Source organism: Gadus morhua, chromosome 10 (assembly GCF_902167405.1).
Source record: "Gadus morhua chromosome 10, gadMor3.0, whole genome shotgun sequence".
NCBI classification, from domain to species: domain Eukaryota; kingdom Metazoa; phylum Chordata; class Actinopteri; order Gadiformes; family Gadidae; genus Gadus; species Gadus morhua.
The window spans coordinates 26,211,140-26,223,967 of NC_044057.1; the positions used below are offsets into that span (position 1 = coordinate 26,211,140).

General features: G+C 48.8%; 1 protein-coding gene across 2 annotated transcripts; it reads right to left on the reverse strand.

The window, feature by feature from the left end:
* Nucleotides 1-95: 95 nt before the first annotated feature.
* tmem255a (transmembrane protein 255A) lies at nucleotides 96-12,824 on the reverse strand. Of its 2 annotated transcripts, XM_030367677.1 has the most exons (10): nucleotides 12,322-12,824; nucleotides 11,215-11,357; nucleotides 9,823-9,885; nucleotides 6,485-6,574; nucleotides 5,520-5,585; nucleotides 5,219-5,307; nucleotides 4,514-4,585; nucleotides 3,463-3,631; nucleotides 2,181-2,324; nucleotides 96-1,419 (listed from the first exon to the last, which is right to left on the reverse strand). In XM_030367677.1, exons 1-10 carry the CDS (start codon nucleotides 12,395-12,397, stop codon nucleotides 1,276-1,278), a joined length of 1,056 nt encoding a protein of 351 aa, XP_030223537.1. In that variant the 5' UTR covers nucleotides 12,398-12,824; the 3' UTR covers nucleotides 96-1,275. The 2 variants fall into 2 exon arrangements, with proteins under 2 accessions (XP_030223537.1, XP_030223539.1); XM_030367679.1 differs by lacking the exon at nucleotides 4,514-4,585 and having other exon boundaries at nucleotides 12,322-12,820.
* Between the last annotated feature and the right edge of the window lie 4 nt (nucleotides 12,825-12,828).

Sequence of the window (12,828 nt, forward strand, 5' to 3'; positions counted from 1 at the left end):
AAGTAAATTAAAGGGGTTGTTTTTCAGTGTAATCATGTCTATCAGTTTCAAGTTTGATTGAGTGAGTTCACTGTGGGTGAAGTACATCTCAGCAGTAGTTCAGACACTTTATTTAGAAAAACAATACAGTTCCATAAAAGTTTAATGGCAAAGAAACAGAACACTTTGTCAGACCCTGAGAGAGTGCTCTTCAAACGATAAGAAGCCTGAATGATAAAAGCATTCCCCAGTGATGTTGGCAGAAAGTACCACTGCCTACTTAGAGCTGTCTGGGACTACACCCAAACCCACCCACAGCCTCGTAGTGGTGTGAGGGGGATATCCAACTGGAAAAGGACATGAGCTTCATTTATTTACAGAGAGAAAGCCCACAACTGATCGCATAAATACAATGAGTGTGGCACAGTCCGACCCTTGAGTGGAAAACAGGTCGCGTAATTACTAAATATACTTGACTAAGTAAGGCCATGTGGATTATAAGATACTAAGCTTTATGCCTTGAAGGAGCCACTCTACGTGTTGAAAAAAGCGTGTGGCGTTTAACGTTACAGCTAACACAGACTGGTTGGGTTCCAGTGGAAGACACTCTTCACCCTCTCTAAAGAAACCTACACGGGCGCAGAACTCTGTACAGCTTTCAGTTCCCTCTAGCTGCTAGGCTCGATCACCGCCAGAAGGCGGGAACCCCCCGGCTGTCATAGCGCTCCTACGGCAGTGCTTCTTCACGCCTGTGCAGATGAAACGCACGGCGCCCTACCTAGCGTCCGCACCCTCACCAGGTCATGTCACCGGTTGGGAAGAGGCAATGGAGGAACATCAACCAGCGAACCGCACGGGGGTGAGCTTCACACTGCGAGAGCCGAGTCAATGGACAGGGTCCATCCAGGGGGGGGGGGGGGGGCCTTCGCCGGAAGTCAGTCGTCTTAAGGCAGAGGTGTAAACAGTTCTGGGGGCGCCGGGGGCTCCTCGGGTTCTGGGGGCGTGCGTCGACGCGCTGGAGGACCCTAGCAGGGGAGTGGCCTCCGGACCTAACCTACCTCCTCGCCGCTCCCCAGGGCGGCTGAGTCGGGGCGGGGCTGTGGTCCGGGGCGGGCGCCGTCGGCGGCGCTCCGTGCAGATGGACACGGTGACCCCTCTCGTCGCCCCGATGTCCGGCAGGCCCTTTTCTCTTTTTTCTTTTTTTACACTTATTGCTCCTATAGTGAAGCAAGTCACGAGTATCCTCCCCCCCCCCCAGCGCCGCCCCCCCCCCCAGCCCACAGCGCCGGTGGGCTGTCAGGGGCTGTAGGGCGGCGGCTTCTCGTCGGGGGGGAAGTGCGGGGGGGAGTATCGGGGGGGCACCATCGTGGGCCACATGTGGCTGGCCCCCGACTGGGACTCGTCGGACAGCCCCGAGGAGTCGGGCAGGGTGCTCGAGCCCTGGGGGGGGGGGAGAGGAACGTCACTCACAGCGCGGGAGCTGGGACAGAAATGATACAATACACCATACATGGCCCACGATACCGGTAATATCTAAAACACTTTTACTCTTTTTTTCGCCAGTGGCGTAAATGTCGACGGTGCACGCGGTGCACTGCACCGGAGGAACAAAAAAATTAATAATCGCCTAGGGCGGCAAATGTGTCGGGGGCGCCCTCTGGTGGCGCCCTTAATTAATTAACTAAATTAGACGACACGCTCACCGTAGTAAGCGGGACAACGCGACAAGCGACGCGATATTTGCACCGGGGCATATCACCATGATGTTCCACCACTGTTTTTCGCTATTACTATACTTATTCCCACCCTTGATACGGACGCTGAAACCTTAACGTCCGTATCAAGGGTGGGAATCAACAGGGTGCCTCAGGGTATGATACGATACCCCGTACATGACCCTCGATACCGGAAATAACGCGATACCGTGATTCATAGGGTCTATCTTTTAGCGATACATATGTCTTAACTATGAACACAAAATGACCGTGAAAGGTAAGGTGCAATCATTATCATGAATTACTCGTCTTAACAGTTATTGTCCTTAAAAAAGATAAAATATATATATATGCCGATATATATATAATTGGCGCCAGTGCATCGATTCTAGTATCGCGCGAAGAAGAGTGAGGTGGAGGTGGAGCGCGAGTGTTTTAGAGGTGGAGTGCGAGAGGTGGAGCGCGAGAGGTGGAGCGTGCGCCGACCTGCAGGTCGTAGGCGGTGTAGGGCGGCAGGCAGGGGGTGGTGCTGTAGTAGGAGCTGAGATAGGTGCTGGGGGCCGCGGGCTGGGAGGGGGCCGGGGCCGGGAGGGCCTCTGGCTCACACGCGTCTGAGGCCGGGTTAGGGATCTGCAACGAGAGGTGGGGGGGTTCCACAGTCAGAGGACCTTGGATCGAGTAGACCTCGCAGTGCTTTGGGTCTTCCCCTCGTTGCCTTCTCTCCCTACGTCCAAACAACATGATCGCCGTTATCATTGTTGTTCTACTTTAACATTTACATTTAGGGTGTTTAGCAAACGCTTTTATCCAAAGCGACTTACTGTAAGTACATTTGTCAGAAAAAACTTTTAAAACACTGTATCTCTGTCGGTACTGTGAGGTTGTTCACAGAACCTTCTGCTAAGCACTCACATTCGCTAGGTTAACCCATTCCCCGTACACAACAAAGATAGCGATAAGATTGTACACAATGTTAAGTACTATTTCTAAGTGCAAGGACGTACAACATACAATAAGTGTGTTCTACATGACAATAAGTGCGTCATACAGTAAAATAAGTGCGGTCTACGTTACAATAACTGCGTTCCACGCTACCATAAGCTGGTTCTACGTTCCAATAGGCTCGTTCTACGTTCCAATAAGCTTGTTCTACGTTCCAATAGGCGCGTTCTACGTTCCAATAAACTTGTTCTACGTTACAATAGGTGCGTTCTACGTTACAATAAGTTGGTTCTACGTTCCAATAAGCTGGTTCTACGTTCCAATAGGCGGTTTCTACGTTCCAATAAGCTCGTTCTACGTTCCAATAAGCTGGTTCTACGTTCCAATAAGCTGGTTCTACGTTCCAATAAGCTGGTTCTACGTTCCAATAGGCTCGTTCTACGTTCCAATAAGCTGGTTCTACGTTCCAATAGGCTGGTTCTACGTTCCAATAGGCTGGTTCTACGTTCCAATAGGCTGGTTCTACGTTCCAATAAGCTGGTTCTACGTTCCAATAAGCTGGTTCTACGTTCCAATAAACTGGTTCTACGTTCCAATAAGCTGGTTCTACGTTCCAATAGGCTGGTTCTACGTTCCAATAGGCTGGTTCTACGTTCCAATAAGCTTGTTCTACGTTCCAATAGGCGCGTTCTACGTTCAAAATAAGCTGGTTCTACGTTCCAATAAGCTGGTTCTACGTTCCAATAAGCTGGTTCTACGTTCCAATAAGCTGGTTCTACGTTCCAATGAGCTGGTTCTAAGTTCCAATAGGCGCGTTCTACGTCACCATGTCCTTGAAGCCGCCCAGCACAGCGGCGGTGATGATGCCCAGGAACAGCGCCACGATGTTGAGGATGGTGGCGGACCACAGCAGGTGGTAGAGGTGCACCACGTCCTGGCAGCTCTTCACGTCCACGTACTCGTGGTAGCCCCCGATCACCTCCACGCGGCTCGCCCAGTGGGCGCAACAGGGCAGGTGGGGCGTTATCAAGCTGCCTCGTCAGCATCGTCATCATCATCAACATTGTCATCATCATCATCATTGCAATCATCGTCATCATCATGCGAGAGCTGTTGTCCGATCATGACACCTCTTATAGTTTCTGTTTTCCGTTCTTATGAAGTGTTTCTCATCTTTGGTAGTCTTTTATATTTACATATGTAAATATGCAAATATATATTTTATATATGTCTTTTATGTTTCCATGCTACTTAAGTTTAATTTGTAGCTTTTTTTTCGGGCTCTGTTTACGTAGCACTAGCTTAAACCAACAGTTTGTTCTCTGTCTTGGACGGAGAATAAATGCTAACAAATGGTTGATGTGTATTTTGATGATAGCAAAACCAATCAAACAAATATTATGCCCTATTCAAAACGTGTTTGAATACAAAGAGGATTTTAGATTTGTTGTTGTTCGTTTTAACTGCGGTTTAAGCTCAGTGAAAAAGAGTCAAAGCTATCACGGAGACTACAGATGATGGAACACAACATTTCAATGAGGGCAGGGTTGGAAAACAGAACCACGCCTATAAGCTAAATGATTTATCGCAAGTACTTTGAACGTGGAAAGAGACAAAAACCATGAAAACACCTGGGGTAATATCAGATGGATGGAAAATGGTCAGAGAGCTAGAAATGGCTCCAGTCATATGAACAGGTACGGCGTGTGATAACATAAATGGAGGGCAGGCTTGTCCAGGACATGCAGTGAGACGCCACAATCAGCCTGGGCCACTTAGATGGAGCACAGACAAACATTCACACATTCAACCCCAGAAGACTACAAAAATGGTGGACCATCAACAGCCAACCACCGGGGCGTAGAAGAGGGACCTACTTCCAAATCATGGAGGATTTCCTAAACTTTTTCAAAACATCTTTATTCTGCTGTCCCATAAGAGGATGCTCTCTGAAACATAGGTAACAAGAAAAAAAACATTCTTTCTTTTCTGGTACAATTTACAAACTCACAATATAAATATAAACGGTTTATACTGTAAATATGATTAGTTACACAGATATCCAAACATTTAGTCTAAAGGAAGGTTTAAAGGAAAACCAACATATTCTAACCATCAGAAAAACAATTTGAATTTAGGAGCCGGACTATATGGCTTTTCAAGAAATATTTTCTATATTTGTTCAAGCTTTCACTATTGCCCCTACCGTGCCCCTTTTTTATTTGTGGGCGTGGGGTAGATCCTTTTGACGTATAATTTAAGATTTACACTTTTCCTTCACTTTAGAACTTTGTGCCTTAAATCTTTATATTTGAGTCTTTAGATTTAAGGTACAAAGATTAGATTTGGCTCAGGATCCATAACCTCACCATGTAACTCATCACCTCTCATCCCTCATCCTGTTTCGAGGGTTTGGTTTTCCTTTAAAGATGGTGCAGTAAGTAGGAGGAGTGACCGGGGTTAAGTACAGATCAGGGGGGCGGAGAAGCAGGGCAGCGCTGGGGTTGGGGGGGGGGGGGGGGGGGGGGGGGGGGGGTCATGCAGGCGGGGGGGGGGGGGGGGGGGGGGGGACTGAAACTCACTTCCCACACTTGTAGAGGTCACAGCAGTAGCAGGTGTTTCCCTTCACCTTCAGCTTGCAGGACATCTTGGAGGGCGTGGGGCATGGCACCTGGGGGCCCAAGACGGACGGTTACCACGGCTACAGAGGCCCGGACCGACGCCCGCCGGCCGGCGGTTTGACGCCCGGCCACCGGCGGAACCAGACATCAATCCCTTCACATTTATGAATGAAGATGAAATGGATCCGGGATGCAGTACCACCACCTCGTAGCGGCTAGGAGCACTGCTACTCGTCAGGCGGGAGCGGCGGGGGTCACTTACGTCACGCTCGGATGAGGTTTCACTGGAGTGGAAGTCGCAGCGGCCTGCGTACAGCGGGCGCAGGTCCTGGGGGGAGGCAGGGGGAGTTATGAGACACACAGCGGGGGGGACGGGAGGACCTCACCCACCCAGAGAGCACCCATCAATAACACTACCCTCAGGCTGGGGGGCGGACAGGAGGACCTCACACCACCCAAACACCCAGGATCACCCAGGCCACAACACAACTCTCAGGGTTAGTGAGTCGACAGAGAGGCAGAAGGACGATGCTGAATGGACTGAGTTAGCCCTTGGTAGAATTCCTTTTGTCATTTAAAACAATGTTCAGCAAATCAGGCAGAATTGTTTCTCTTATATCAAATGTTAGCTATGATGGCTGCGTTGTTAAAAGATATATATATATATATATATATATATATATATATATATATATATATATATATATATATATATATGTCTATATATATCTATATCTATTTATAAATAGATTTTCCCCTCCCGAGACAGATCATGTTGGACCTTGTCAGCATCGAGGAGGAATGCTGGGAGGAATGCCGTAGCTCTGTGTTGGAAGGCTACTCTAAGTATAAACACACCTAGTTTCCCTGGCAACCTTCCTCCATGCCTTTAAATATACACCTACCCGTCTAACATCAATCCATACATCGGTATAGACACACACACACACTCACAAACCCATTCACATACAGACACACACACACACACACACAAACCCCCCCACACACACACACACACACGCACACACACGCACACACACACCGACTCCTTATCATAAGACTTCATCCCTTCAGACTTAACGTTAAGCCCTCTTCATCGTCTGTGTAACCTTTGATGCGTCCCGCGCGCAGAGTGAATGAAGACTCCGGGCCTCTAAGTGCAGAGCTATCCATTACGTTGCTATTGGATGACTTTGTTAAGGCGCCCGTTGTGTTTACAGTTCTTACGATATGCCTGGCAGCGAACACCCCGTCCACGATGGCGCAGCAGAACGCCGCCACCACGCCGAAGCTGATGAAGACGATGGACGCCACCAGCTGGAACACACAGAGAGACAGACATGTGAGGAAGACGGACATGTTAGGAAGACGGACATGTTAGGGACATCAACGCCGTGGCAGATATGAACAATGGGATATACAATGTATATTGTGTCATTGTACGACTGTTGTACAAATACAACCTGTTTTGTGTAATAATGTGTTGTGTGTCAAAATATTAACTTCACCAAACTGAAACTTTGCGGAAGCAACGTTACCTATTGCTAAGAATACACAATATGTGCTCTAATGGCAACAATAACAACATGCCAACGTGAACACCACACTTTGAGATCTACTACTTTTTATATCATTACTACATTATAATTAGATTATTATTAGATTATAATTGCGTGCACCTGACCACCACTCTGCCACCTTGAGAGGGCGCCTCAGTGCAGGGCTGTAGCACCAAATTCTGGGCCCTTTATACAAGAGGTACTGATGGCCCCCCCCCCCCCCCCCCGGATTCCCCCTACCATCCCCCCTGGCAGAATTGTTGATGGGGGGGGGGGGGGGGGGGGGGGGAAGAGAGCAACTGCCGCTAGGGAATGGTAAAAAATTCTACAGACATAATTTATTTTTTATTCCCATAGCCCCCCCCTCTGCCTTGGCCCCCCCCTCTCCCACAACTGTGTAACTTATACCCTCATTCCGCCTGCCCTGCCTCAGTGGCTCCGTAGTAGGAGCACATTTCTAACATGCACTCTGCAGTGCTAGCTCCCTGTGCTAAGATGGAGCCCCCCCCCCCCCCCCCCCCCCCCCCTCTGGGTCATGTTGATGGCAGACAGAAGGCTGTCCGTGTCCTAACTAGGGAAGCTGCACCTTGTAGCGCGTCACAAATACCTTCTGGTTCCTTCTAAGGTGACAGGATGAATGTGTGTAGCTTGACAACCTTGAAGTCCAAGTTAATAGGTGTTTTTTGTGAAATGTGTAGCCATAAACAACTACATGTGCGATGTGTAATAGTGCAAATACACAGATAAGCACCATATCACCATAACACCATGACATATGCTAATGTATGCAACAACATGACAGTGGGAAACACATGAGGCTACAGCAGGTGAGGATCAACCCTGCAAGCATCTAAGGTCAAGCTGTCAAAACAAAGACATTGAAAGGTTATGTTGTCATGGTTAACGTCAAGTTTTTAAAACAAAGACGGGTTATATTGTCTTGGTGAAAGTCAAGTTGTTATAAGATCTCAGACATAACACTTGACATTTAAAATGACATAATTAACCGAAAGAGACTTAATAACAAGAGCCCTAAACATTCAGAAAGCCTCATCATGTTTATGATGATCATGTTCATGACACATCTCATCTTCATGGTTATGACGGTCGCAATGCACACCCTTTAAGATAAAGTGTGACCTGATTTTTGTATTTTGCTGACAAATTAACCTGGCACGTCCTCCGATATCAACTGAGGCAGTATAATCAGTTGAAATATATATAATATATATATATATACATAATATAAAATATGTGTGTTGATTATTTTACTTCTCTCTCCACCTGGGTTGACGGTTTAGCGCGTTACGGTCATGCCCCCACCCTGACTGCAGGACAGGCTCCACCGTGGCTGCTGGATGGGTGTGGCGTGGGTGTGGTGTTCCTCAAACCCCACTCAGGGGAGCAGACGGAAGCTGAAGTCTGGAGGACCGTGAGTGGTGATATAAGGAGCCAGTGACAGGCAGGGCTGGTTCTGCCGTCCGGTAATGTGGGTGAGCCCGACCTGTTTTGGGCTGGCCCGGTGCCCAGCTCTTTATTGGCATCTCTTTACTCCTGCGTTGCTCTCTCTTCCTTTTTTCCATTCACACCACATTGATGGACACCGAGTTACAAAGCCTAGCCTAGCCTAGCCTACAGTCATAGCAAGAGGGGGCCGTCTAGGTTAGCGTGCTATTGGACAGTTTGAGTCAGCCATACGAGGTCTTCATGAATCATGCCATTCACATGGGAGTGATGTTTCTGATGACAACATCAGGGAGTAACACGACGCTGAGATGTGATGGATTGTACTTTCAGGGTCGGAATAAGTCACCTAAGTGGGTTCTGTGATGACTGTTTTTCTGTGTCACTGAATTGGACGTTCTAGTTGAAAGGATTTCATGATATTAAATGAAGATATCTTGATATCTGATATGTCTACTCGAAGGTTGTCCTGTCTTATCCTCGCTATCTTTGTTGCACACAGGGAATGGGTTAACCTAGTGATGGTTAGTGCTCGGCGCTTCTATGAACATCCTCACTGTACCAACGGCGATATAGTGTCGTTTCCCTTTCTTCCGACAAATTAAATTATTGTAAGTCGCTTTGGATAAAAGCGTCTGCTAAATGCTCTAAATGTAAATGTAAACATAAGGTATACATAAACGTAGCACACAAATCACACAATGAGACCATTTGACAGTAGCCCCTCCTATAACTCCAGATACAACAGCGCTGACATCACAGACGGCCCCGTGCCTCTTAACGATCTCCACTCAACGGAAAACGCCCTAATTAGACGCACGCCATAGGCGCACCTAGGTGGGGGGGGCAGGGTGAGCGGGTTCGCTGTACATCTCGCTGACACCCGGACTCTGCTGCAGGAGGGTGGGGGGGGGGGGGGGGGGGGGGGGAAGAGAGGTATCACCCTACGCATCCATTCTTCACTCCGGCCGTGACAGGACGTCCCAGTGACAGTTCTGGTGCCTTCGCCCCGGACTTCTGCAAGGCGGCATTCCTTAGGTGCTGCATCTGTGCTCCTGCTCCTCCTCCCCTTACACGCGGCTATTTCGGTCTGATCCCAGCGGGGGGGATGGGGGGTTGGGTGGGTGGGTGGGGGGGGTACGCGCGGGGGAATATGCACGACTATAAACTCCCGAGCGGCCGGCGACACGGACTGACGGGATAATGACTAATGCCGACTTTAACGACAAACGCACACATGCACGCGCACAAACGCATGCACGCTCACACACTCACACATGCACGCATTCATACTCACACAGACAGCCACCATAATATGAAAACATCACTCGAAGCTAAGCTCAACAGTGGTTGAACTCGCCCACACATTCATCCGAAAACAGATTTTCTTTTAATTGATTGTCTGTTTACAGATGAGCTACTGGATGCCTCAATTACCTTGGGGATCAATAAAGTATTTTTGAATTAATTTGGATTGAATTGTTCCTGGAAGAGATGTGCTGATTTGCATCGCATCCCAAGAAGCCGTAAACATCCTCTTACCATCTGCCTCTTGTTCTCGATCAGATGAGCCCCGATGATTCCTAGGAAGGAGCCGAACCCCAGCTGGAACGACAGGAAATGGCTCTTTGAGTTTGTTTGATAATGGACGCAATTAAATCATAATTTTCTTAATTCTCCTTCGTTGCTGGTAGCCGCACCCACTCGCTCAGTGTCTGAGCAGCAGTCTAGGTTTGTAACGCTCAATAAAGGCTGAATGTACTGGCTAGCCCATGTCCGTCTGTTTTGGATCTAACTCTAGTTTCTCGGTCATAACAACCATTCATAACAAAGTTTAATCGATTTTCTGCCGTCATATAAAACATTCAAGCGCTCCGACGTTAAAGATCCACAGTATTTCAGGGGGTTGTGTTCGATCACGGACTGAACTTTTCAGTGAGCAGAACCAAACAATCGATTCTCTCTTATCGGTTCCTGCGCCCTAAATGTCAAGCGTCCGCTCGGTAAGGCTTGTTTTCCTCCAGTAAGGGCCACACTGGCCTTTAGCTATGAGCCCTGACCTGATATTCACTGTTTTTTATGTGTTATTTTGGGTTATATGTTGTCTGGTTCGTGGCTCTCCCAGACGGTCTGCTCTACAGCGGCGATGGTTTAGGGGAAATCTACCTTTCCCCCCAATGCTCTTGAGAGGACTGCCTCGTCTGTGTAGGACCGTACTCTACGCTACGCTCATGCACTCACGCTATTTCAGAACGCTGCCGCTGTGTGTTCGCCCGTGTGTGTGTGTGTGTGTGTGTGTGTGTGTGTGTGTGTGTGTGTGTGTGTGTGCGTGTGTACGAGCCCGCCAACAAAACAAAAGCCGTGTGCCGCAGAGTGCCCGCCTCACTCAGCCACTAATGACAGCGCCTCGCTGAATAATGAATGTCTGCGAAGATTCACTCCGTCAGAGAGACCGTTCACAGTCAGGGCTTTTATTACGGAAAATAAAATCACATCTCTCGCTTTTGATTGGTTATGGATTTTCGCATTACGTCGGCCCGAGCCCCGCTGCTATAACTGTGTGTGCGTGCATGCGTGTGTGTGCGTGCATGCGTGTGTGTGGGCCCGTGTGTGTGTGTGTATGTGTGTCTCTGTGTGAGCCAATGTGTGTGTGTGTCTATCTGGGCCCGTGTGTGTGTCTATCTGTGAGTGGGGCTGTGTGTGTGTATGTGTCTGTGTTTGCGTGTGTGTATCTATGCAAGTGTGTGTGTTTGTTTTCCCGTGTGTGTGTGTGTGTGTGTCTGTGTCTGTGTGTGGCTGCGCGTGTGTGTCTCTGTGGGTGTGTCTGTGTCTGTGTGCGGGAGCCTGTGTGCGTGTGTCTGTGTGCGTGTGTCTGTGTGCGTGTGTCTGTCTGTGTGTGTGTAGGGCAGCAGAAGGTGGGTGCGGCCCACTCACGATGACCCCTGGGTAATAGCCCCCCACGGTGATGTTCTGGGTCCTGGTGGTGGCGGCCAGGCCGAAGATGAGGATGAGGATGGAGACGATCAGCAGCATCACCGTCACAGTGATGGATTTCTTCTTCCTCCTCTTGAAGGACCCTGAGGGACAGCCCCCGAGGGGAGACAGGGCGGTCATTAGCGAGGCAGTAGGACTCCGGCGGGGGTCCATTCGCCGGCCCCCAGCGCTGGACGCGTGCGTCTGGCCTGGTGGGCGACGCTTGTTAAGGAGAGTGCGTGGTTGGGACGCCTTGGTTACAGTACGTCGTTTGGCCTCCGTTGTCATCTACATTACTCAGATTCTCCGGCCCAGACCTCAAGCTAAAGCGGCTCCAGAGCCCCGGCAGAGCGCATGCAGCTACAGTTGGGTGTAATGAATGATTATTGATTTAGTTTGTTGTTGTGAGGTCTGACAGGATCTGCTCCTTTCTAACTGGCGCTGCAGGCTTTTGTCTTTGAATTATTGTTGCAGTTCTGGAAAGGATTCTTACAAACACTAGTCCTTAACATGTTTGAAACACTTTGCTTGTTATATAATCATAGAAAATAGGCCTACTGTATGCCATTCTTTCGTTGACCAGTACGTTAATCATGAATGCCGTTTTTAAGTAGACGTTGGTTCGTCTCTGACTTAAGAGATATGTCAGAACAGAAGGAAACAGTGCCTATGACGGGAAAGATGGTGTCCACGGATGTCTGATGCTGAGCATAGGAGCATAATGTAATTTTGCCGCACCTGCAGTAACCTGACAACACCAATAGAGACATCTACACTGATACCAAAATAACAAAACATGGTCTGGCGCTGCACAGTAGAAAGCCTTTCAATACCAATATGTTTTATTTTATTTAAAACCAGGAAGAACGTTTTATTTTTGCCTTACTGGGGAAACAAAGGGGGCTCCGGGGAAAACAGCCCAAGCAAGTTAAAAAAAAAAACAGGCGACCGGACGCTTCAATCATTTCAACGCAGGACAAACATCTACATCGCCTCTAGAAATACAGGGATATTCACAATTGTGCCAATTGATGCATGCACGGCGTTGACCTTGCGCTGCACACCTACCCATGGTAACGTTGGTGTGGGTCAGAACCGCTCCGCTGGCGGGCGGCTGGTGGTGGTGGTTCGTCACGGGGGGCATCCTGCCTGGAGGTTGTTTTGACGAGACGATCACCTCACCTCCACCCCCGAAAAGAATTAGGACTCGAGGTTGAAGATGTGGTACTTGACGAGAGGAGCGACCGACTGTTTACAGCTGGAGGATAACTCAGAGGTTCCTTGCAGCAGTGGCATTCTCCGACAGAAGCAGACCCAGTCCCGCCGCTGCAGTCGTGTCTCCCTCATGTACATCGGCCACTTGTCCTCCTCACTGTCGTCGGTGCGTGTGCGCATGCGCAGCACGCATAGGCCAACTATGCTTTATGAAACCGTTCATTAATCGCTGCTGATGGTAATAATGAGTCTGCGTGAGAATTATTGCTTTATGCCCAGGATGATGTTGGTTTTTAACATGAACACTGTCATTGGGCTACATCTTTACACTCGATCAGTGCTGTGCGCGGTGATATCCCG